General features: G+C 46.5%; 1 protein-coding gene and 1 non-coding gene across 2 annotated transcripts; both read right to left on the reverse strand.

Annotated features, from left to right (window-relative positions):
- On the reverse strand, positions 1–25785 carry COPZ1 (COPI coat complex subunit zeta 1). Its single transcript, XM_019038441.3, has 9 exons — positions 25642–25785; positions 10286–10354; positions 8611–8692; positions 7581–7672; positions 5376–5431; positions 3041–3118; positions 2834–2885; positions 1222–1260; positions 1–402 (listed from the first exon to the last, which is right to left on the reverse strand). Exons 1-9 carry the CDS (start codon positions 25657–25659, stop codon positions 355–357), a joined length of 534 nt encoding a protein of 177 aa, XP_018893986.1. The 5' UTR covers positions 25660–25785; the 3' UTR covers positions 1–354.
- MIR148B (microRNA mir-148b) lies at positions 13586–13694 on the reverse strand. The gene has a single exon (NR_106321.1). It is a non-coding gene; the product is annotated as a microRNA mir-148b (primary transcript).
- Positions 25786–26940: the final 1155 nt, after the last annotated feature.

A 26940-nucleotide genomic window follows, 5' to 3' on the forward strand; every position in this document is an offset into this window, starting at 1 on the left:
TTCTTTCTCCTACTTTAATCTGAAGTGTAGCTACAGCAAAGGGCACAGAATTTACAAAAATGTCAGGGCAAGGGAGCATGTGAGCATAATCCAGTCTAGAAAGAAAGAGGGTGCTTCCCCTGCCCTATTTTCTAAATATGCTGGGAGCTTTACTCCCAGAACTGCAAGAAGAATGAAAAAGAATAGGAAGGGTGTAGGGGAGGTTGAGGGGGCAACCACAAACAGAATGGAGATTTAAGGATCCCTGTGATCCCCGAGATGACCCTGAGAGCATCGATTGGGGAACTAGATGAAAATTCACAGCAGACATGCAAATTTTTTGAAGAGGATGAAGAGCCAGGAACAGTGAGGTCTTCACCGAAGGAGTGACCACTTGATCTGTTCTTTGGCTGACTGCAGCACCTGCAGAGATAAGAGCAGCATTGAGGAAAGCTTGCTGACAGGGCAGGGTAAGGATGAGGGCTGGGGATCTCCTTCCCCTCGCTTGTCTTCCCTGTCCTTAGAAGAATGGAGAATAGAAAATCCCCAAGGGTAAAGAGATGGGAAGAAGCTCTCTAAGGCCCTAGCAGATTGTTTGGAAAATTCCAAAAAAATTCAAACCCACTGAGGGGATGAAGAGAGAAGAGGTATACCTGGTATAAAAGAAAAAAAAAAAAGGGGAGTTACTGGACATATGTTAAAAGGGGCGGCGGGCAGGGGGCGGGTAACAAATCCAGATGGACTTCTTGGTGAGAATTCCAAGTGGGTAGAAAACGGAACCCCTCCCTTCCCCCTACATCAGGTAGACAATCTATCTGCAGTCAAGGTAGCAAGATGGATCTGCAAAACCTGCATATTCTAGAATATGCATTTCCAGCTTAGCCCTCAATTGAATAATAAGAGAAAGAGAGTGTGTGTGCACAAATGCACACAGACCATCTGCTTAAGGCAAGCCTCTGCTGGGGAATAAATCACTGAATGAGCCATCAGGCAGGCAGGGAGGGTTTGAAGGGTACAGAGCAAGGCTGACAGCCACTGCTCACAGGTAACTGAGAAAGGAGTTGGAAGTAGGGGTAGGGAGTGGCTGGCTGTATGAGTCCCAGTTCTCTGGAATAAGAGGGAGCCAAGGAAGATGTGTCTTGAGTCTCTAGTTTCACTCAGATTTGAGAGGTATGGGTGGAATGCTGTTCTAGCCTCTTTAGTGACCCAGTCCATCTGGAAAGGAAGAAGGGAGAGTCATACCTGAGACACGGTCTGCTCCGTAAGGGGGACATCTTCACCCTATGGCACAGAGATACAAGCATTTAGTGTGGGAGAAAGCTGGAGTAAGACCTGACTGGAGTCTGGTATTAGAGAAGAAAAAAGTGATCCTTTAAACTGAAACAAAGGGCAGATGCACTGAACTTCTCAGTCCCTTCTAGGGATTAGTACAGCTACAATTTTACTTGGCCAGAGGGACTATGAACAAAAAAGGGTCATTTCATCCAGCTTCCATTTTAAGGCAGGAGGACTTCTTAAAAGATTTAACTCCATTCTGAGTAACCAGCAGGTTATCTGATCCTCAACTCCCTTAACGTGGGGGTGGAGGACCTGATTCCCTAGTCAGAAAAGGCCTTCTCTGAATATCAGTATCACTGGGGAAAGGATGAGGGGGAGCCAGGAGTGGTTTAATGGATCCCGCAAAGCCTGATGGGTAACGACAGCATGTTAATTTGAAGAAATAAACTGCTACAACAGCAGCCTAAGAAGACAAAGCAGGGAGTTGATGGGGGGGACCCTCTCTCTTGCCACATAGAGACATATGTTAGAGGAGAAGATTAAACTATGCAAATGGAGCCCACAGCAGTTAAGAGAGATTTCCCATTACCAAGCACTGTCAGCCTTCACTCTATGGAGGTCAGAGCCAGGACATTCTGTGAATGGGGAGATTTGCTTTGCTCAGACATCTTTGCACCCGTATAATTTGTTGGTGGGCTCTCTCTGCATCCACCATTATCTCCTCAGCTGACCTGGGGCGTTCTATGGTTAACTCAGAGGCCCCTTTCTGATATCACCAGCACCAAAGAGGACTGAGGTTCTGGCAAATAAGTACTTCCTAATGGAGAGGTACCATCCTCAGTTATGTAACACTTTATTATTATTATTTTATTTATTTATTTTTTTTGAGACAGAGTCTCACTCTGTCACCCAGGCTGGAGTGCAGTGGTGCAGTCTCGGCTCACTGCAACCTCCACCTCCCGGGCTCAAGCAATTCTCCTGCCTTAGCCTCCTGAGTAGCTGGGATCACAGGCATGCACCACCATGCCCAGCTAATTTTTGTGTCTTTAGTAGAGACAGGGTTTCACCATGTTGGTCAGGCTGGTCTTGAACTCCTGACCTTGTGATCCACCAGCCTCGGCTTCCCAAAGTGCTGGGATTACAGGTGTGAGCCACCACGCTCAGTCCTATGTAACACTTTAAAAGACAAAACAGACACTCCTCTGCCTCAGATGACTAGATCCATCTCCAAGAAGAGAATAAGCCAACTTCAAGTTCCTTTATAATTTCAAAACCATAAATATTAAAGTTTATTTTATTTTATCATTTATTAAATAAGTATGTATTAAATGTCCACTTTGTGCAAAGACTGTATGAGATGTTAGGCAGCATATTAGGGGTAGAAATAAGTTATTTCTGCTTCTTTCTTTGGGACAATAAGAAGAGAAGGGAAGAGAAAGGCTGAATGTATTTGAAAGAAAAAGAGAAGGTTGTATGTATCCTATGAGCCCCAACTACTGGACACATCCAGCAGGTCTGGCTCTGGAGGGTGTTTGTGAATAGATGCAGGGATGCAGAGAAACACATTCTTGCTTACCCTTAATGCCACCCGGTGTACCACCTGCTGGGGATCACTCTCTAGGATCACCCTGCAAAAACAAAGAAGAGATCATTGTTCACTCTGTCCCGAAGGCCCAACTCACTGTCGGGGAACAGGACCTCTGGCCACTGAGCCTGCTTGACTTAGGACAGGGGCAGTTATCCCGCCACCTCACCCAAGATCAAGGCAGGTCAGAGAACTTACCCTCCATCTACAATTTCATCCACAGCCAAGAACAGCCCCTCCATGTTCTCCAGCAGTGCTCGCTTTTCTACATTTTTCCTGAGTCCCCAAGAGAAGAGAAGAGAAAAACCAACTTGTGTGTGAAAGAAATCCTAGGACCTTGTCTCAATTGAGGAACCTAAACTAGACCAATAAACATCTCCACCAACCACACAAAGAAGTAAATAAGGTGAAGAACTTTTTAGCTAGTTCACTCAAAACCCCTTTCTACTCGTTTGCTGAATAAGGAATGTATGGAAAGAGATTCAAATAACACAGTCAATTTCTGACTATTCAGGGGTTGATTATCCATGCTATTATTTCTTTCCTACCTGCCATGATGCTGCTCATAACATTGCTCATAAACACTGACATCAGTGGGTGGAAAAAAACAATATAAACAGAGCTAAGACTCAGTCTGGAGGTGGCTGGAGGTGAGAGGGGTTGAATGCAAACCTTATTTGTACTCAAGCTCTGACAAACCTCCTGAGACATTCTCTGTTCCCTCTTCTCCCTATCCCTTACCAGCTCTGCTCAGGCCCTGAAAAGAAGCCCAAAGAGGGGGCAGGGTCTGCATACACCAGCCTCAGATCCGGTGGTTGGTGCATGTGGCCTGTCACATCCGTCAGTTTGAGTCTTTCACTAGATTACCCGAATGAATTACTATTCATTCACCTGGATAAGAAATAAATCATCCCCTTCCTGCGGAAATGTGAGCCATTCACCCTGCTGATTTTGCAGGGCTGAGAGTGCCTGCTGTTCTGGTCTGGATGGCTGTCTGTACTGGGTTCACTTGGGAGCTGCTGGGGGAATGAAGTTCAGAGCCCTGGATGTTTTCAGGAAAAGTAACTTATATCTCTTCTATTACCCATCTACACGGGTAACAGAGAACAGAGGGCTAGTGGGGAGGTAGAAAGGGAGGAGAGGGTAAGTGGCAGAAGCTTCCTGTTTTTTGTTTTGTTTTGTTTTGTTTTTTGAGACAGGGTCTTGCTATGTCGCCTAGGCTGGAGTGCAGCAGCATGATCACAGCTCACTGCAGCCTCAACCTCCTGGGCTCAAGCAATCTTCCTACCTCAGCCTCTCGAGTAGCTGAGACTACAGGTATGCACCACCACACCTGGCTAATTTTTTATTTTTTGCAGAGACAGGGTCTCACTGTGTTGCCCAGGCTTGTCTTGAACTCGACTCATGCAGTCCTCCTGCCTGGGTGCTTCCTGTTCTACAGAAGGGAAAAAACAAGGACTAGAAGTCAAAAAAAAACTGGGCTAAGTGGCTCATGCCTATAATCCCAGCACTTTGGGAGGCCAAGGTAGGTGGATCATTTGAGGTCAGGAGTTCAAGACCAGCCTGGCCAACATGGTAAAACCCTGTCTCTACTAAAAATACAAAAATTAGCCAGGCGTGGTGGCACGTGCCTATAATCGCAGCTACTCTACTCGGGAGGCTGAGGCAGGAGAATCGCTTGAACCTGGGAGGCAGAGGTTGCAGTGAGCCGAGATCACGCCACTGCACTCCAGCCTGGGTGACAGAGTGAGACTCCCTCTCAAAAAAAAAAAAAAAAGAAAAAAAAATTGGGAGTGTTGCTTCCATTCCTGAAGTACTGAATGACATTTCATCTGGGACACTTCCTTATGCTTGGCCTTTCCCTACTTCTAATGCCAAGAATGAAGCCCAGGAAAGCACCTTGAGGATGCTCAGATCTGACAGGGCCACAGGGGATTACAAGAGTAAACACAGAGGTAAAGATTCGGCTCCCTCCCAGTCCCCTTACTTAGTAAGAGAATTATTCTATGGGAGGGACATACTCTCCATCCAATCCTCCCCAGTAGCATGAATTACTGTGAATTAATCAACCCAACTTTTTTTTTTTTTTTTTGAGACAGAGTCTCACTCTGTCGCCAAGGCTGGTGTGCAGTGGCGCGATCTCAGCTCACTGCAAGCTCCGCCTCCCAGGTTCATGCCATTCTCCTGCCTCAGCCTCCCGAGCAGCTGGGACTACAGGCGCCCGCTACCATGCCCGGCTAATTTTTTGTATTTTTAGTGGAGACAGGGTTTCCCCATGTTAACCAGGATGGTCTCAATCTCCTGACCTCGTGATCCGCCCGCCTTGGCCTCCCAAAGTACTGGGATTACAAACGTGAGCCACTGAGCCCGGCAAAACCCAACTTCTAAAACTAAATCAGCTCCCTGGAGCCTTTGCCAATCCCCTACAATCCCTGGGCCTGAAGAATGGTTACTTTATCTCCCAAAAAGAAATCAACAATGCCCTGCTCTTTCCATCATAACTTGAGGGAAAAAAAAAGAATGTCCTGCTCACCTCAGCATCTGGCTCAATGAGTCGAAGAGACAGTTCAGAACAGCCATAAGCATCAGCTGTTGGGAAACAGAGGAGGCAGAAGGATAAGGTTCAAGGCCCTGAAAGCTGCTACCTAAAAACAAAACCTCCTAATTCATTAAACATCAAAAGACACAGGCTTTCACAAAGGACCAAAAACATAAGGTGGAAGTGAGAGCACAACAGGAAAAGGCCCTGTGATTTCTCACAGAAATAAATTCTGCTACATGATCCCACAATTCAACATCTCTTTTAGCCAAAAGTTTAAACAGAACTTCCCTGTCACAGTCCTCTACAATGTCTTCACCAACTGTATATGTGTTACCTGATGTCTTAGGTAGAGAAATTACTAACCAAGCAATAGCTGAGGTCAGAGGAAGGCTGCAGAGTTAGTGTAAAATGCATGGACTTTAATTGGCTGGGCACAGTGGCTCACACCTGTAACGTCTAGACCCTGTCTAGACTCTGACTCTATCCCAGCACTTTCCGAGGCCGCAGCAGGCCGATTGCTTGAGCTCAGGAGTTGAGACCAGCCTGGGCAACATGGCAAAACCCTGTCTACAAAAAATACAAAAAAAAATTAGCCAGGCATGGTGGTGGGCACCTGCAGTCCCAGCTACTTGGGAGGCTAAGGTGGTAGAATCACTTGAGCCCGGGAGCCAGAGGTTGCAGTGAGCCAAGATCACACCACTGCAGTCCAGCCTGGGAGACAGAACAAGACCCTGTCTCAAATTTTTTTTTTTTTTTTTTTTGAGAGTCTCGCTCTGTCACCCAGGCTGGAGTGCAATGGCGCAATCTCAGCTCACTGCAACCTCCACCTCCCAGGTTCAAGCAATTCTCTTGCCTCAGCCTCCCAAGTAGCTGGGATTACAGGCGCCCACCACCACGCCCAGCTAATTTTTGTTGTTGTTGTTGTTTGTTTGTTTGAGATGGAGTCTCGCTCTGTCGCCCAGGCTGGAATGCAGTGGTATGATCTCGGCTCACTGCAACCTCCGCCTCCCAGGTTCACGCCATTCTCCTGCCTCAGCCTCCCGAGTAGCTGGGACTACAGGTGCCCGCACCACGCCCAGCTAATTTTTTGCATTTTTAGTAGACATGGGGTTTCACTGTGTTAGCCAGGATGGTCTCAATCTCCTGACTTCGTGATCCGCCTGCCTCAGCCTCCCAAAGTGCTGGGATTACATGTGTGAGCCACCACGCCTGGCCTGTATTTTTAGTAGAGATGGGATTTCGCCATGTTGGCCAGCCTGGTCTCAAACTCCTGACCTCAAGTGATCCGCCCACCTTGGCCTCCCAAAGTGCTGGGATTACAGGTGTGAGCCACCACGTTCGGCCTATGTCTCAAAATTTTTTAAAAAGCACGGACTTTAAGTCAGACAGATATGGGTTGGAATCCAAGCTGAGCCATTTTCTACATGTGTGACCCTGAGAAAGTTATTAGGTTGAACCACATCAGATAACTGCCACTTTTGTACTTTTCTCAATGGTCACATACAAGTAATTTCATATAGTTCTTCATGGTTTGGTTTCCTCATTTGTAAAACAAAGGCACCAATGCCTACAACTCATAAAAGTGCTACGAGGTTTAAATAACAATATACTTTACAAAGCACTTATACCAATAATAAGAGCTCAGTAAGAGTTGACTTTCTCAAACTTTCACTTTTGCCTCAAATTATCTGGGGGCTTATTTTTATTTATCTATTCTCCTAGAAGTTGCTATCTGAGGCAAACAGCTTTTCCTGCATATAGGAAGCAGGTTAGGACTATACCCAAGGTCTTCTCCAGTGACCCATTCAGAATGTATGGTTTCAACATGACCCAGGTTGTTAGCTAATTGGCTCAAACTCAGACAGGTATGGACCCTTCATAGAAGAAGCAAGTATCCCCCTGCAGTCTTGACCATACCTCAGAAATCCATCTTAAAAAACACTACTCAGGGAAAGGTATTAAAACATATATGATGTTTCCTAATGGATATAAAAGATTAATCTAGGAAAGCTTCCTTTCTAGGCGATTTATTTGCCGGGCCATGTTTGTGAGGCTGGTGGGATCTCTGACAACTTCATTAGCTTGGTCAGAAGCCAGAGGAACACGGCTCTATTAGGGCCCCAAACCAGTGGCTATGTACTACCTGTGGTTTAGAAAGTAGGATCAGAAATAGCAAAGAGGGGTGGGGATTCTCACCTCATTTTCATAGGAGCTGCCAATCACATAGAAATAGAGATCTATACTGCTTTTGTATACCACTGTCAGGCCTTCCAAGAGGGCAATTTCACCTGGTGGGGGAAAAAAAGTAAAAAGAGTGGATGGCTTGAGATAAGGAAGTAGGAAAGAAGGAGTTACCAGCCAGGCGCAGTGGCTCATGCCTGTAATCCCAGCACCTTGGGAAGCCGAGCCTGGCGGATCACCTAAGGTCAGGAGTTCAAGACCAGCCTGGCCAACATGGTGAAACCCCGTCTCTACTAAAAATACAAAAATTAGCCGGGCGTGGTGGTGTGCACCTGTAACCCCTGCTACTCGGGAGGCTGAGATGGGAGAACCACTTGAACCTGGGAGGCGGAGGTTGCAGTGAGCCAAGATCTCGCCACTGTACTCCAGCCTGGGTGACAGAGAGAGACTCTGTCTCAAAAAAAAAAAAAAAAAAAAAAAAAGGCGTTACCATGAATTCCTAGTATCCAGCTGTTTTGGGCTAAGGTGAGGCCGTCTGTAATGACTTCCAAAGCCAGAAGATGATCTGCACTTTTTGGGTGGTGGCAGGAGAAGAGAAGTATGAACTTGGGGGAGTCTAAATGTATCTTCTGTAACCACCATCCTCCATAACTGCCCACTATACCTATTTCCCTCCTTGTATATGAGACAGGATACTAGTCGATCCTTCGGAGGTGAAAATGCAGAGCGGTCACCTTTACAGACTTCCATTTACCTGCCCTAATGGATGCAGTACAATAAGCAGAGCTGCAATTAAATTTGTCAAGTGAGGCTCATAAATCCAGGGACTAGACAGGTAGCTAACAGCCAACCTTCCAGCATGGTATTCCCACGTGAGGTACACTCACCTCCCCATTACATTCTGAAGAGTTTATTATACAAGGGGAGAAAGGAAAAAAAAAGAAAACGGCAGAGTCATTTCATCCTTTCTCTGCAGTCCTGTTACCACCCCCTTTCCACCATGGTTCCCCCCAGCACGGGTAGTAGTGAAAGGAAAATGACCTACTGTCAGTCCGATGGGTCTTGTTGAAAATGTTCTTCTCAAAGGCCTTTTGCTCCTTGACACTGGGGTAGGTGTCGTCATAGTACTGGTCAGAGGGAAAGAAGACAGGGTTGGGTCACTAGAGCTGGAAGCCAGAATGATTAGTGACTATGTTTTGCCCTGGGATCTTGGATTTCTCTCCTTCAAGGCATGGGGCAAGGGAGAAATACTGACATGGAAAAGGAAGGATTGTAGAGGCAGAGAGTGGGCAGTGAGTAATCCAAGAAAAATAAATAAAAGACCCTGCCATAAGCAACCCCACCTCACATTTCCAAGACTGTCTGAGGGCAGAAGCCTACCAGCCCTACAGTGAGGCTCTGCAGCTGTCTGCAATCTAGACCTCTCCTAAAACCATTCTCATCAAGTGTTTCCTAGGAGCTACCCCATGTCAGGAAGCAGTGCCAGAGAACACAAAAAACACTAGAAGCACAGAACACTTCCATAGACCCTCACTCACTGTATGAAGCTGAGGAATGGGGAAAGGCTACAAAAACCTCCTCCAAAGAAAGGCAAACCCTGCCCTATGATCTATCTTAGCTTTCTTTTCTGCAAGCTGAAAGAAGCATCCAGCATACCACTGAGCCCATTCCCAGGCTCTCCCTGGCAAAGGGGGCGGAGATGCAGGCTGCTAAATCGCTAGCTCTTTAGGGGCTAATCCGTCGCAGTCAGCTGAAGACCCATGACAGGTCTGGCATTTAGTAACTGGATAACTGTTTCAAAAGGTGTCCTGCATAGTTACATCCAATTACAGGGAGGAACAGCTGGTGAATTCTAAACTAATCTCTACCTGCTGATTGATTTATGCTATGCTCGCCCGAAGTTAATACACCAGGGACAGAAGAAATTTCTACAGGAGGGGGAGAATATGGAGGGAGAGAGGGTGTCCTTTCTTCTTTCTTCCAACAGATCTAAAGTTGGAAACATCACTCTGGGAAAGTCAGGAGGTAACAAGCTTGATGGTGACTATAAACCTAGGAATGGAACCTTGGAACTGCAAGAGAATTCTCTGGAAAAACCCAGGCAGGGTGACATGGTATAAGGGAAGGGGACAGGAATGATGGACGTGGGCGGACTGCCTCTTAGCATCTACATACTGCTTTGTTAGGAACCAAGGTTTCAAAGCTTTTCCCTGATCTGATGCTGACAACAAAGGAGGTCAAAGTCTGAGGACAGCAAGCAGGGCAGCAGTACAACTAAGGGACAAAAGAAAACAGGTTTTATCTGGAGTAGGCAAGATAAGATGGAAGAATTCAGGCCGGGTGTGGTGGCTCACACCTGTAATCCCAACACTTTGGGAGGCCAAGGCGGGCGAATCATGAGGTCAGGAGTTTGAGACCAGTCTGGCCAACCTGCTGAAACCCTGTCTCTACTAAAGATACAAAAAATTAGCCAGGGGTGGTAGCGCGTGCCTGTAATCCCAGCTACTTGGGAGGCTGAGGCTGCAGTGAGCCAAGGTCGCGCCATTGCACTCCAGCCTGGGCAATAAGAGCGAAACTCCATCTCAAAAAAAAAAAAAGATGGAAGTATTCTCAAAGTTATACTACTGAGGAACATGAGTTAATAGGGTATCAGTCCCAAGATTCAAATCTCAGAATAAACCTTTGTGCTGTTCCTAAACTAATTCGAAAGGGAATCTCACCTTGGCAAAAAGTCGATCTCCATCATTGTCCAGAATCAGGATGGCTTTGACAGTATACAGGGAAGGTTCCTGAAGAGATATGAACATACCTTCAGTCCTGAAGCCTCCCACCACCACTGGTAAACCAGATACCTTCCCCTAGTCCCACTGGGGCTGCAAGGGGATACAGAGGTACCTCTGTAAGTCCCTTACCTCAACATGGTCAGATTTTGATATTTCCCATTGAGAAAGACCCAGGGTAAGTAAACTGAATTGACAGAGAAAGCATTTAAACAAAGGATTCCAAAGTACCATCAGAGAAACAGTTTCTCTGACTCACAGGGGGCTTAATCAAGAGAGGTCATGCTGTTATTTCCAAATATTATGGTACAGTTATTTTCCAAATTACCCTCTCCCTTCCTGCTCTCCCATGTACAGGTGGCTATAGAATGTGACCAGATTAATTAAAAGGCACTGAACAAAGCCATTTGAAAATAGGGTTGAATGTCCTAGTATACTTGGAAGTTTCTGCAGTCCGAATGCAGTAGCAATGCAGAAGCATAAAGCAAGCCTTCCCTAAACCACCCACACACTAAGCAGAGGGAAAAGAGCGTTTACACACACACACACACACACACACACACACACACACACACACACACAGGCACACCAGTTCTCAATGCAGCCTAGTAAAACAGCCATCTTCAAAAACTCTCCTATGTTCTCCAATTCTTCCACTATACCTTAACCACTACCACTTAATTTCCAAGGACAAAAGCCAACCTGAATTTTGGGGGAGTTAAGAAGCAGTGAGAAGATGATCTATCTGAGAAACACTCTGGGGCCTAGAGTGAGTGAGCAAGAGGGTAATTTTTTTTCCACTACCAAGAATCAAATAAGGAATCACGGCCTCAGTCTTAATGGTTCTTCTTCAACTGTAAGTATATCACTTGCAAAACCTGTGGTGGTCTGTTGCTCTCCTCTACCACTGCAACTTCAAGGGAGCCAGCTAACTAGGAGAAGAAAAATCGCAGGAGGCTGAGGCAGGAGGATTGCTTAAGGCCAGTTCAAGACCAGCCTGGGAAACACAGGGAGACCCCCCATCTCTACAAAAATAAAAAAAAATTAGCCAGGTGTGGTGGCGTGCATCTATAGTCCTAGCTACTCAGGAGGCTGAGGTGAGAGGATCTCTTGAGCCCAGGAGTTTAAGACCACGCTGAGCTATGACTGCGCCACTGCACTCCAGGCTGGGTGACAGAGTGAAACCCCATGTCTAATTGATTGAATAGAAAAAACCAAAAGTGTGGAGAGATAGTGATGTGTGCATGAAAGGTATCTGCAGCCTCACATTCCTTGACTTTCTTTTTTTTTTTTTTTTTTCTTTTTTAAGAGAAAAGGTGTCACTGTATTGTTCAGGCTGGTCTTGAACTCCTAGGCTCAAACAATCCTCCCACCTAGGCCTCCCAAAGTGCAAGTGTGAGCCACTGCACCCGACCTACATTCCTTGACTTTCTAATCAACATTACTTACCATTGATATCCCTTGTGCTGAGACAAGGCTGTTGCTTTGCTACCTCTTTCCTGGCCTTATTTAAGAAACCCACAGTCCTCACAGGAGCCAAACACAAAAGTATGTGTTTGACAGATATCCAAGAGTGAGGAGGAAAAAATCATTGCCAAGAACCCAGAAACTGCAGCCTCTACAAACATAAATTGCCTCATGAGGCTTCAGGAGGTTTATGGTTCCATGTAAAGAATCAACCCTGTTTGCGGGCGCAGAGGAGAGCAGTTCAGAATGGAAGTAAAAGGAACCCAGTCTTTTGACAACAAGGTGATGAGGAACATAAGCTTTCCCTACTTGAATTCTTGAGGACTGCAATTTTTGTTTTGTTCACTGGTTTGTCCCATTTGTCCAGAACAATGCCTGACACATACTAAACTCTCAATATTTGGTGAATAATTCAGAGAATAAAGGAAGTTTGAGAATAAAGTTAAAATACCTTGACGCAGTATGCATCTAAGGGACTACTTATAATTAGACCTCCACATATAAGTGGATTTTCTGATGTGGCCACTTTGGGTGATATTACTACCAACTTTATCCCTCCTCTGATAAACACTCCTTAGAGATGTCCATCCTGTATATATAACACTCTGGAATAAACAAGGCATGAGTAACTCCTCTCTCAAACTAAAGAACTTTGTTGCCTAGTGGAGGGAAGTCCTCTAGAGTCTAGTCTTAAAAGGTCACAAGTAGAAGCAGCTCTCCTAACTCCTAATTCCTCACAGAAAGATCTTCCCGTAAAGCAGGCTCAGTTCTATAACAACTTGGGTCCTCAATTCCAAAAGGGAAACAACGGGAACGAGTTTTCTTAATGGAAGAAAAGAAGTCCAAAAGGAACAAAATTTAGACGAAATCATTTTTTCCCACAACCTTTTCCTGGAAATCTTTGGCTCTGTTCCTCTATCCACATTCACAGCAACTTTAGAGAGCTGCCCATTAGTTTAAGCTGGGCATTAACCTGGCATAGGAAACTGGTTCTTGCAGCCATAGAGTTTGGCATCCCTAGAACCCAAAGAAAAGAAAAGCCCTAATGGCCCCCAGCCAACTGGGAGAGTCAGACAATGTCCTTTGTGGCCAACAGGGTGTGAGTGCCTACAACAGCCACACCGGCAAAGAGAGAACATATCCCTGGGTTCTGCTCTTGGTTCTTTTCACTGGCTTCCTAGAAGACATTATCAAAGAAACCCCAAAAATAGAAACATTGGATCTTCCTGGGAAGAATAAAAGGCGAAGGAGGACAATGATAAACACTAGATTTGACATAGAGCTTACTGGAGCTCTCAAAAGGGAAAGAAGGCATTACAGAAAAGGCTGGTCATTTCAAACTTTCAAAGGAGGAAGCATACTAAATAAAGCTGAGAATTTAGGCAGGCGCTTAAATGCCGCTTCAATTCTCCATTCTGCTACAGCTGGAGCCAGCAGCTTCTTTACTTCTCCTGCCACCTCCTGACTGCAGCTGGTTCCACTTCAGCCTGGGGCTTTTACCTCTCAGGAGTGGGGAGGGCTATGCCATAAAACTAGCCAGTTTAAAGGCCCCAGAAGTCATTACTGATAATGTAATTTCATTTTAAGTTTTTGCAAAGGGCAAGTTTATAAATAACTCCCAGCTACTGAGAAATGGGCTTCCAGGACAATGGACTAGGCTTGACCTTGTAACACATTAAATGCTGACTGTTGAGAAAGACCTTATCAGCTTAGGGCCACATTGAAAGAATTTAAAAGGTCTATTCTTCCCTCCCACTCCCAAAATGGGTAGCTGCTAGAAAGCTTTCGAGACAAAGTTCTGTGATGCACTGACTTTCAGAGAGCCACAGCCTGAGTGTATAACAGAACTTCACCTCAAATGCTAATCGTGCTTGGAAATGATGTATAGGCAGATTGTTTTGTGGGAGGTTGGGTGACTTAGACAGATTTTCATGTATTTATGTTTTTATTATCAAGAAAACAAGAATGCTGTCCTCAAGACAGGTGAAACACCACAGAACAAGCAACTAGGCTGCTGCAAACGAATCTTTGATCTCAGGGGCTTCTTTTTTTTTTTTTTTTGCGACAGAGTCTCTCTCTGTCACCCAGGCTGGAGTGCAGTGGAGCAAACTCGGCTCACTACAACCTCCACCTCCCGGATTCAAGTGATTCTCGTGCCTCAGCCTCCCGAGTAGCTGGGACTACAGGCACACACCCCCATGCCCAGCTAATTTTTGTATTTTTAGTAGAGACCGGGTTTCACCAAATTGGCCAGGCTGGTCTCGAACTCCTGACCTCATGATCTGCCTGCCTCGGCCTCCCAAAGTGCTGGGATTACAGGCGTGAGCCACCGTGCCTGGCCTCAATCAGGGGCTTCTAAAGCCTGGTGAAAAGCATCAACATCTCCAAGAACTCTCTCCCCTAGCACATAGAGGACTAGAGGGAAAGAGTCATTCCTAGTGCTGCCCCCTGTGGGCCTTCTCGGTGACCTGCAGCTTCCACAGGATTATAGTCATAAGCAAAAATATTTTTCAAAGGCAGCTCTGGATAAAAGCTTTTTTTTTTTTTTGAGACGGAGTCTCGTTCTGTCGCCCAGGCTGGAGTGCAGTGGCACGATCTCAGCTCACTGCAAGCTCCGCCTCCTGGTTCAAGCTCTCCTGCTTCAGCCTCCCGAGTAGCTGGGACTACATGCACCTGCCACCATGCCCGGCTAATTTTTTGTATTTTTAGTAGAGATGGGGTTTCACTGTAGCCAGGATGGTCTCAATCTCCTGACCTCGTGATCCGCCCGCCTCGGCCTCCCGAAGTGCTGGGATTACAGGCGTGAGCCACCGCACCCGGCAAAAGCTCTCTATTTGTGTGTCTTGTAGGTAAAACTAGTAGAGATGGGCCCTGAAAAATAAGTGAATTAAGTCTGTTCACAATGTATATAGTAAGAGAACTCTTTGGGGTAAGATCTTAGTAAGCCACCAGAAGACTGGGAGAATATGTTTGGGGAAGGTAGAGAGGATACTTGGGAACTATAATGAATTATTTGATTCATTTAGGGGAAAAAACCAAGAAGCCTCTATGGAGGGAATTACAGGATGCCATCTACAGAGCTGAAAGAGCACAAATAAGAATATGGAGGCCAGGCGCAGTGGCTCATGCCTGTAATCCTAGCACTTTCGGAAGCTGAGGCAGGAGGATCACTAGAGCCAGGAGTTCAAGACCAACCTGGGCAACACAGTGAGACCCTGTCTCTGCAAGAACTTAAAAAAAAAAAAATTAGCCAGGCATGGTGGCATGCAACTGTAGTCTCAGCTACTCAGGAAGCTGAGGCAGGAGGATCGCTTGAGCTTGGGAGTTCAAGGCTGTAGTGAGCTACAATTGCGCTACTGCACTCCAGCCTACACAAAAGAGTGAGACCGCCTCAAAAAAAAAAAAAAGAAGCGGACTGAGATCACTAAAAAGTTCTTCATTGTCTACTTAAAAATAAATCCTTCCAGCCTGGCCAACATGGTGAAACCCTGTCTCTACCAAAATTATAAAACTTAGCCAGGCATGGTAGCAGACGCCTGTAATCCCAGCTACTCAGGAGGCTGAGGCAGGAGAATCGCTTATACCTGGGAGGCAGAGGTTGCGGTGAGCTGAGATCGCACCACTGCACTCCAGCCTGGGCGACAGAGCAAGACTCCAGATCAAAAAAAAAAAAAAAAAAAAATTCCCTAAGGCCATACCAAAAGGGCCTGATGTGGCATTACCCTGATGTGGCAATGGGTCTTGGTGAATTAAAAACTGTAACAAGATTCTCTTGTCTCAATCCTGTTTATAAAGTAAAACTAAGAAGGTAAAAACTAGAAGGAGAAATTCCTAGATACCACTTCCAGCTCCAAATGGTTAAGTAGGTATACTTCCTGACTCTGTGCCAACACTTTTTTTTTTTTTTTTTTTGACAGAGTTTCACTTTGTTGTCCAGGCTGGGGTGCAGTGGCACAATCTTGGCTCACTGCAACCTCCGCCTCCTGGGTTCCAGCAATTCTCGTGCCTCAGCCTCCTCAGTAGCTGGGATTACAGGTGACTGCCACCATGTCCAGCTGATTTTTTTTATTTTAGTAGAGATGGGGTTTCACCATCTTGCCCAGGCTGGTCCTGAACTCCTGAACTCAGGCAATCTGCCTGTCTCGGCCTCCCAACATGCTAATATTACAGGTGTGAGCCACTGCACCTGGCCTCTGTGCCAACTTTTATTTATTTATTTATTTTTTTGAGACGGAGTCTCACCCTGTCGCCCAGGCTGAAGTGCAATGGTGTGATCTCGGCTCGCTGCAAGCTCTGCCTCCCGGGTTCACACCATTCTCCTGCCTCAGCCTCCCGAGTGGCTGGGACTACAGGCACCCGCCACTACGACCAGCTAATTTTTTTGTATTTTTTTTAGTAGAGACGGGGTTTCACCATGTTAGCCAGGATGGTCTAGATATCCTGACCTCGTGATCCACCCGCCTCATCCTCCCAAAGTGCTGGGATTACAGGCGTGAGCCACCGTGCCCAGCCTGTGCCAACTTTTTTAAAATTAAAAGCTCCTCTGGGGTTAAGGGCTCCAATTTGCCAACCACAATCTGATGGACTTCAGATGAAAAGAAAAGAAGAATTAGCTAAAGTCTTTGACAGGGAAGAGCAGTTTTTACATATCAGATTTTTTTTTTTTTGAGACAGTGTTGCTCTGTTGCCCAGGCTGAAGTGCAGTGGCGTGATCTTGGCTCACTGCAGCCTCTGCCTCTCGGGTTCCAGCAATTCTCCTGCCTCAGCCTCTCAGGCAGCTGGGATTACAGGTGCTTCCCACGACGCCCGGCTTATTTTTGTGTTTTTTGTAGCCTGGCTTATTTTTTTGTTTTTTGTAGAGACGGGGTTTCGCCATGTTGGCCAAGCTGGTCTCGAACTCCTGACCTCAGGTGATCTGCCCACCTTGACCTCCCAAAGTGCTAGGATTACAGGCATGAGCCACCATGCCCAGCCTATATCAGATTTATTAATATTATTATTATTTCTTGTCACCCTGGCTGGAGTGCAGTGGTGCCATCACAGCTCACTGCAGCCTCAACCTCCCAGGCTCAAGCGATCCTCCCCATTCAGCCTCCCAAGTAGCTGACTACAGGTACATGCCACCACACCCTGCTAATTATTTCTGTATACACACAAGATTAGATTCAAAAAGCACAGCTCAGGAAAGAGTGGGAGCCACTGGTACCACAGAACACTACCCAGCTGACATGAGACCAAATATTGGTTATAAAGAAAAAACTCAACACATGACTCGGGAAGAACTGACGGCAGGAAGAGACACCTACAATCTTCCTATCTGACACAGACCCAAAACATGTAAAGCACAGTCAACAAGAGTTTTGATATTACAGGAGAAAATGTCTCTAAACTCCTACAATCCATCTCTTAAATAGAGACAGGGTCTTGCTATGTTGCCCAGGCTGGACCTGAACTCCTGGGCTCAAGGAGTCCTGCCTCAGCCTTCCAAATAGCTAGGACTACAGGCATGCACCACCATGCCTGGCTACAATACTTGTACTATTATGGGGATCAGCCATTAACTCAAATTTTCCCTTTCTCTGAGATTCAGCTTCTTCATCAGAGAAATGAGAGGCTTGACCTAGATCAGTTAAGGTTAATGCCTTTTTTGAGTTACAGCAGACCCCTTTGATAAACCAATTAAATCTATGGACCTTATTCCCAGCAAAATACATTCACAAATTTTTTTATGATTTCATGGCTAGGCGTGATGGTTCCCACCTGTAATCCCAGCACTTTGGGAGGCCAATGTGGGGACAAATAGCTTGAGCTCAGGAGTTCGAGGCCAGCCTGGGCAACATGGCGAAACCCTGTCTCTACTAAAAATACAAAAAAATTAGCTAGGCATGGTGGTGCATGCCTGTAATCCCAGCTATTTGGGAGGCTGAGGCATGAGAATTGCTTAAACCCCAGAGATGGAGATTGCAGTGAGCCAAGATCATCGCACCACTGCACTCCAGCCTGGATGACAGAGCAAGACTCTGTCTCAAAAAATATATATATAAATAAAAATAATTTTTTTATGATTTCAAAGAGTTCACAGAGCCAAGTTTAGAATTAAATGAGATTCTCTCTGGAGATAATAAGATGGTGTGGAGGGGGCAGGAAAAAGAGGGGAAATGAGTGATACTTTTGTAAACCACCCCCTCTACTCTACCTGGCACCCAGTAATGACTTCAATAAATGTGTGTGTGGCCTTCATAAATTAATAAATATGATTGAGAAAACTAACAGCCAGCAGGGGGAATAAAGGTCAGCAACCACGCCCCCTCCAGCTTTCTTTTTTTTTCCCCTTTTTTTTTTTAAGACTGAGTTTCATTCTTGTTGCCCAGGCTGGAATGCAATGGCGCAATCTCAGCTCACTGCAACCTCCACCTCCCAGGTTCAAGCGACTCTCCTGCCTCAGCCTCTCAAATAGCTGGCATTACAGGCACCCACCACCACACCTGGCTAATTTTGTGTTTTTAGTAGACAGGGCTTTGCCATGTTGGTAAGGCTGGTCTCGAACTCCTGACCTCAGGTGATCCGCCTGCCTCAGCCTCCCAAAGTGCTGGGATTACACGTGTGAGCTACCATGCCCAGCCGCCTCCAGCTTTCAATGGCTGAATTTGATGACTGTGAAATGGGCAGGACAAAGACAACCAAACCCTAAGCTTTTTAGGAATGCAAAGTCTCAGGACCTTTCTCAAAACTCAGAAAGCCTGTCTGTTGGAAAATTTTTTTTTTTTTGAGATGGAGTCTCACTCTGTCGCCCAAGCTGGAGTGCAGTGGCTCACTGCAACCTCCGCCTCCCAGGTTCACGCCATTCTCCTGCCTCAGCCTCCTGAGTAGCTGGGATTACAGGCGTGTGCCACCATGCCCGGCTAATTTTTGTATTTTTGGTAGAGACGGGTTTCACCATGTTGGTCAGGCTGGTCTCAAACTCCTGACCTCGTGATCCGCCCACCTCGGCCTCCCAAAGTGCTGGATTACAGGCGTGAGCCACTGCGCCCGGCCTTGCTGGAGGATTTTTTACCCAGGGGTCACATAGTCCCTAATTCTTCAACTATCATGGAAGTGAAAGAATCACAGAAATGAGGGACAAAGCAGTACTGCTGGGAAGAGAGATGAACTGAATAAGGAGAAATCAGACTGTACTCCAGACCTGAGGCCTGAGAGCACCATTAGAACATTCTGCCTTCTCAGTTTGGTAATCCAGGAGCCCTCACTTAAATATCACTCAGAAAAGGAAAAAAATCAAACGGGGCTAGATCCATATCTGATGAGTCCTGGGTCACGATTTGTATCATGATTTATCCCTTTACTCCTCCCTACATCTCCCTGCTTTTGCTCCTGAAAACAAAAAGCTAGTCTCTGAGAGACTGAATTGACAGACTCTGTGTTATCTTTCAGTCTATTTATGCCCCCAAATCAACCCCCTGAGGCAGAATTGCTCTATTCTCCTCTGGTTTTAGTCTCCCTCTAAAACTACACAACAGAAAAGGAGTTGCAGAAAATTAGTTGACCAAGCTATCCAGGGCAATTGGCTATGGATGGGATATCTGCATTGAGAGTGAGAAAATAGGCCGGGCACAGTGGCTCACACCTGTAATCCCAGCACTTTGGGAGGCCAAGGCGGGTGGATCACAAGGTCAGGAGTTCGAGGCCAGCTTGGCCAACATGGCGAAACCCCGTCTCTACTAAAAATACAAAAATTAGCCAGGCGTGGTGGCGGGGGCCTGTAATCCCAACTACTCGGGAGGCGGAGGAAGGAGAATCGCTTGAACCTGGAAGGCAGAGGTTGCGGTGAGCCAAGATCACGCCATTGCACTCTAGCCTGGGCAACAAGTGCAAGACTCTGTCTCAAAAAAAAAAAAAAAAAGAGTGTGAAAATAAAAAGCCAAATAAAAAAGCAGGCTTCATCTGCAGCATATATAACTTAGATTACACAACAGGAAGGACTTCCTGAAGAGATGGGTGTGGTCAAACACCAGAAGAGGTGACACAGGCTAGGGAATGTAAGGCCAGGAGAGATCCCCCTAATAATCTGATGTAAGGAAACCTATTCTGCCCAAAAACATGAGGGACAGAATGTGAGAGGGCCCTTGCCAGCACAAGCATCTTACAAGTGCATGGACTCATTCTCTGAATCCATCTTCATCAGCTGTCCCCTGGGCACTCTGCCTTTCCTCTTCCTAATTACTCCAGCACAAGTGGGTACATAGGTACTGATTCTTTATCCCTGCTCCATCTGATTTGCTCCTCTAGTTTCCCTTTCCATAACCTGTTTTCTTGTCAACATCCAGACTCTAATCAAGCCATGTCAATGGAGTAAAGTAAGAAACAGCAGCAAGTATCTAGATAAAAAAGACCCTAAACCTGCCACTAGGCTCCGTCAAATACCTAGATAATTGCATTCATCCTCTGCCTCCCAAGGCAGACCTGGCTTCTCAAGGGTCTGGTTTTCCTCACATGGAGGCCCCCTCCTCCTCTTCTGACCATGTGACAGCTCCCCTAGATCTTTGATATAATTTATACCTTGCCAGGGACCAACTCTTTCCCACCACTGTGAAGGAGAGGGAAAAAAAATATATAAATACGTCGGAAATCTATAACAGGTCTTCTTGGAGGGCAAGACATGGGGAGAGTTAGAAGCAGCGTCAATTGCTCTTTGGGGGTTTTAGTTCAAGCCGAGGTCTGCTTCCAGCAATCAACCATTAAAACAAGCCGGCCAGAGTAACAGCACAGTTTATTCTGATCATTTAATTTGAAGTGTCAATAAATTAAACTTCAATCAATTAAACTAGGTGTGCAATAACCCAGATGGACACCCCGACACCAACATAATCACAATAAAAATTTTTATTGCTGCCAGGGACCTCACCGGGGGCAGTGCTGGCACTGCTCGCGCCCTAGCTGAGAAATATATCTCCACAGCGCAGGAATGAGGAGATTGCTTCTCCTAACGAAATGGAGGGGCCAGGCACCAGCAAGGACGCAGCTGGGAGAGGGGCACAGGGGACTGCCAGGAACGAGATGGGAGTGCTTTAGGGGCTTAATGTAATTGATACCTTTGCCCAGAGCAGGGGGAGGGGGGCATTTAGGCCAAGTACCTCTACTGTTAGGGCCAAAGGAATTTAACAAAAGCCCCATTAAGATGATTCAGGAAGCGAAGGCCAAGGAGCAATATCAACCTTTAAAGTCATTGACATATTCTGCATAGTTTCCTCCTCCATATATACTCATATCCTTGTGCACTTTGGATGGCCTGATTTTTTAATGAGGCTTAGAATTTAGGATTTGGTTATGGTTTTAAAATATTAAGGTAAGACAAAGTACAGAATTAGAAGTCTAGTCTGTAAAGCACTGGAGAAGCACTCTGAAAGTGAATCCAGAGAGGATTAGGAAAAATAAAACCTATGAACAAAGATTTAAAGACCTAAACCGATACAGAATTCAGTTTTGTTTGTTTTTTGAGACAGAGTTTCACTTTTTGCCCAGGCTAGAGTGCAGTGGCCCTCGGCTCACTGCAACCTCCGCCTTCCAGGTTCAAGCGATTCTCCTGCCTCAGTCTCCCGTGTAGCTGGGGATTACAAGCGCATGCCACCAGGCCCAGCTAATTTTTGTATTTTTAGTAGAGACGGGTTTCACCATGTTGGTCAGGCTGGTCTTGAACTCCTGACCTCAGGTGATCCACTCACCTCGGGATTACAGGCGTGAGCCACCGAGCCCGGCCCGAGTAATTCAGCTTTAAAGAAAAAAAGTAAAGCGGGAAGGAGGAAGGGGAAATCCTTATCTTTAAGATTCCATAGGTTATTAATGGAGAATGGTGATCCGCCGAGATCCTCTTCATTCACAACTCAAAAAGCGAGAACCAGCAGATACAGCAAGAGAGAAGAAGCCAAGTCCAAAGATGCAGGCTGAGATCACTATTATTAAGCATTGGGAACTAAAAGAGATGAAAGGGTCTCTTTCCTTAGAGACTAAGGAGACCTGAGAGAGATTAGATAAATCTGCCTGAAAGCTAGAGCTGGATTACTTAATTCAAGAAAGAAATGTGACCATGTGACCCATTGTAAAGTACCTAAAAGAAGGGAACTTACTGTTATTTAGAAATTCCACAATCAATGCAAACTTTGATCAACAGTTCTTCTTGACCCCCTGTAGCTTACCTGTCCCTTTTTCTCGACATCCTGCAGCTATGTATGTACCTTGTAGAGTTAAGGACAGAAGAATATGCTTTGATCAGATTGTCCCTAACCGCATTACATAGGTTTCCCATAACAAAGAATCAGTGTGGTTTTAAAAGCAAAGTCCAGGGTTACCTGATCAAGTTAGCAGGGATCTGTGAATGCAGCCTATTAGGCATAGATTAAAGCAAAAGAATAAGGAAGAAGCAGGCTGAAACAGACTTCACTGAAGAAGCAGAGACAGAGAACTAAGGGAAGAGAAATGTGACAGAGAGACTTTTTCTTTTTCTTTTATTTTTCTGAGACAGAGTCTTGCTCTGTCACCCAGGCTGGAGTGCAGTGGCGAATCTCGGCTCACCGCGACCTCTGCCTCCCAGGTTCAAGTGATTCTCTTGCCTCAGCTTCCTGAGTAGCTGGGATTACAGGCGTGGCCACGCCCAGCTAAATTTTGTATTTTTAGCAGAGACCGGGTTTCACCATGTTGGTCAGGCTGGTCTCCAACTCCTGACCTCGTGATCCGCCCACCTCGGCCTCCCAAAGTGCTGGATTTACAGGCGTGAGCCACCGTGCCCGGCCTTTTTTTTTTTTTGAGATGGAGTCTAACACTGTCGCCTGGGCTGGAGTGCAGTGGCGCAATCTCGGCTCACTGCAACCTCTGCCTCCCTGGCTCAAGTGATTCTCCTGCCTCAGCCTCCTGAGTAGTTGGGACTATAGGCGCGTGCCACCACGCCCAGCTACTTTTTTTTGTATTTTTAGTAGAGACATGGTTTCACCATGTTGGCCAGGCTGGTTTCGAACTCCTGACCTCAAGTGATCCGCCCACCTCAGCCTCCCAAAGTGCTGGGATTACAGGCATGAGCCACTGCACTGCGCCCGACAGAGATACTTTCACATATAACTCCCCCAGCTTACCCACTACACACAGGCCCATTGTTAAAAGGGCTCCCCAAGTATTATCTTCCTCATTCCTTTACCTTTAAGCAGGCTCCCTTCTAAACATATATAGGTAAGTCTAAAAACTTCCAAAAAAACCAATTCCCTAGAATCTATCCTAGTCTGCTAATTGCGTTTAGGGGGAGGTTTTTTATTCTTATTTTTTTTAGAGACAGGGTCTGGCTTTGTCACCCATGCTGGAGTGCAGTGGCACAATCATAGCTCACTGCAGCCTCAAACTCCCAGGCTCAAGCGATCCTCCTGCCTCAGCCTCTTATAGTGCTGGGATTACAGGCGTGAGCCACTGCACTCAACCTCTTACTTGATTAAGAATACTTGCTGCCGGGCACGGTGGCTCACTCCTATAATCCTAGCACTTTGGGAGGCTGAGGCAGGCGGATTGCCTGAGCTCAAGAGTTCAAGACCAGCCTGGGCAACACAGTGAAACCGTCTCTACTAAAATACAAAAAAGTTAGCCAGGTGTGGCAGCGCGTGCCTGTAGTCCCAGCTACTCGTGAGGCTGAGGCAGGAGAAATTGCTTCAACCCAGGAGGCAGAGGTTGCATTGAGGTGAGATCACACCACTGCACTCCAGCCTGGGTGACACAGCGAGACTCTGTTTCCAAAAAAAAAAAAAAAAACTTGCTAACTGGCCAGGGTGCAGTGACTCACACCTGTAATCCCAGCACTTTGGGAGGCCAAGGCAGGCAGATCACTTGAGGTCAGGAGTTCAAGACCAGACCAGCCTGGCAAACATGGTAAAACCCTGTCTCTACTAAAAATACAAAAATTACCTGGGCGTGGTGGCGCTTGCCTGTAACCCCAGCTACTCAGGAGGCTGAGGCATGAGAATTGCTTGATTCTGGGAGGCAGAGGTTGCAGTGAGCCAAGATCGCACCACTGCACCCCAGCCTGGGCAACACAGCCAGACTCTATCTCAAAAAAAAAAAAAGAATATTTGTTAACTGCTTGGTACAGAAAATATTTAAAACTACTCAGATTTTAAGCTTTTTACCTATATTTGACCAACCGACATAAGGAATTAACTGTCTTTAACTGAAAGAGAGGAATTAAAACCTGTTATTCTTTTATCTGATGAGGATCTGAATGTGTATGCATGGGAGATCTGAAGGAAAATAAAAGACAAGCTTCTTTGGAAAGAGGCCTAGAGTTCAAGCCAATTAAGGAAGAAGGCTGGGAGTTAAATTCCTACACTACACTACCTACCTACCTACACACACACACACACACCCCTCCAAATCGCAAAATAGGGCACTTTTGAGAGAAATTCTCTGGTCCAGTTCTAAAAAGGGGTAACAGGTATTTTATTTGTTAGAACAAGCATAAAGCATCATATGGACAAGAGGGCTAATACAGCCCTTTAGCGACCACAATTCTCATGTAACCAGAGAGGGAGAAATTAGCATCCTAGATCATACAATAAGAATTCCTGGCCCGGCGCAGTGGCTCACGCCTGTAATCCCAGCACTTTGGGAGGCCGAGGCGGGTGGATTAGGAGGTCAGGAGATCGAGACCATCCTGGCTAACACGGTGAAACTCCGTCTCTACTAAAAAATACAAAAAATTAGCCGGGAGTGGTGGCGGGCGCCTGTAGTCCCAGCTACTCCGGAGGCTGAGGCAGAAGAATGGCGTGAACCCGGGAGGCGGAGCTTGCAGTGAGCCGAGATCGCACCACTGCACTCCAGCCTGGGCGACAGAGTGAGACTCCGTCTCAAAAATAATAATAATAATAATAATAATTCCTGGCCAGGCGCGGTGGTTCAAGCCTGTAATCCTAGCACTTTGGGAGGCCGAGGCGGGCGGATCACTTGAGGTCAGGAGTTCGAAACCAACCTGGCCAACATGGTGAAACCACGTCTCTACTAAAAATACAAAAAAATTAGCCGGGCGTGGGGGCACGCGCCTATAGTCCCAACTACGGGGGAGGCTGAGGCAAGAGAATAGCTTGAACCCGGGAGGCGGAGATTGCAGTGAGCCAAGATCGCGCCACGTGCGAACTCCATCCGGGGTGACAGAGCAAGGCTCGGTCTCAAAAAAAAAAAAAATTATTCCTAAGTTCTAAATGGGTAGAGAAAAGGAGAACAGAATAAGGAGTCTAGAAAAAATATTCCACAATCCATGCTAACTTTATCAGGTATCTCAGAACTTTGATGGAACACTGATTCTTTGACAAACCTATATAATAGGGATTAACAGGAAACCGAAGACAAAACAGTTTCCTGAAGGAATGTGGCAGGGAATCGGCAATGGAGAGTCAAACTTGGGAAACCATCAGGAGTCTGTAACGACAAAACATCTGTATTCTTTTCTTACAATATGGGGCGAGTTTGGTGGTTTGGTAAATTAAAATCAGGGTATCATCCACAATGCTAAAAATAAGGGGCAACCTGAAGGGTCCTAATCCAGTACGCCTACAGGTCTGTGTATCCTAAGGAGTCCATGTGCTGCCTTCAACTTTCCACCGACTCTATGCCCTCTCCCCGGCTTCCTACTCTAAACCAAGGCTTTAGCTCCTACACTAGGCCACACACTTATTCCAAGGGTCAGCAGAACCCTCAGTCCCCAAGAATTACCCGGAACTCTCTTTCCCCGTCTCCCACTCGGGCTGAACCCTGACTCCCGGCCCCTGTGGACACCACAGCATCTCTGCTACCCCTCCAGCTCCTACCAAAATCAGCGCCTCCATCTTGCCCCGCAGCTGGTGCCGACGTGGAGCCGCAAAAGTAACGCCGCCGCTGATTGGCCATACGTTCCCATTAGGCCCCGCCTAGGATAAGGATCATTGGGTAAGGCTTGCTTTATTGGCCAATTATTGTACTAGCTTGCTTACCGGAAGCAAGGTGTCCAACCAGAAGGCGCAGGTGTTTGATTGTCAGCTTGAATACTCAATAAAACGCCAAAACCTCACGACTCATTGGGGCGGGAGGGTCAGTGGGCGGGGTTGTTTCCATGGGGAACAGAGGAAGCGATTGTTAATTTTCAATTGGTAGGGCCGAGGACACGTGATATTGTCGGACTGATTTAGCGATTTTAAACCGCACCCTCTTTAGGGGGCGCTGTGTCTCCTTAGCCTTTAACACTGGCGCTTTCTAACCGGAATCCTGCCCTAATCCCTATTTTCAGCGCCCGCATTAGGTCCATGATCTCTGTGGCTAGCCCTTCCCTCATGCTCGCTCAGGTCACTTCAGCATCCTCACAGAAAGTCTGCACAACCATAGAGTAGAGCCAAGAAAGGCCCAACATGTTAACTACATAAACCAAGGCTGCCAGGAGTTGATAGTCGCAATAACAATCTCCCTAAGGTGGAGTTCCAGGCTTTGCTGGGCCTGAGGAACATGAGAAGTCAGTTTGTAAAAGCCAACTTGAGCTCAACGTGAAATCGGCTTTGGAGATGGGGTTTGGGGGACAAACGGGGAAAGGGATTAGAATAAGGGAGGGGTTATAGGGAGTAAATTCTGGGGTTTTCCAATAGAAACAAGCCGTTGTGCCTGGGCGCGGTGGCTCAAGCCTGTAATCCCAGCACTTTGGGAGGCTGAGGCGAGCGGATCATCTGAGGTCGGGAGTTTGAAACCAACCTGACCAAACATGGAGAAACCCCGTCTCTACTAAAAAAAAAAAAAAAAATACAGGCCGAGCGTGGTGGCTCACACCTGTAATCCCAGTACTTTGGGAGGCCGAGGCGGGCGGATCACGAGATCAGGAGATCAAGACCATCCTGACTAACATGGTGAAACCCCGTCTCTACTAAAAATACAAAAAATTAGCCGGGCGTGGGTGGCGGGCGCCTGTAGTCCCTGCTACTCTGGAGGCTGAGGCAGGATAATGGCGTGAACCCAGGAGGCGGAGTTTGCAGTGAGCTGAGATCGCGCCACTGCACTCCAACCTGGGTGACAGAGCGAGACTCCGTCTCAAAAAATATATATATATACAAAATTAGCCGGGCGTGGTGGAACATGCCTGTTATCCC

The sequence above is a fragment of the Gorilla gorilla genome, chromosome 10, assembly GCF_029281585.2.
Source record: "Gorilla gorilla gorilla isolate KB3781 chromosome 10, NHGRI_mGorGor1-v2.1_pri, whole genome shotgun sequence".
Lineage (NCBI taxonomy): Eukaryota > Metazoa > Chordata > Mammalia > Primates > Hominidae > Gorilla > Gorilla gorilla.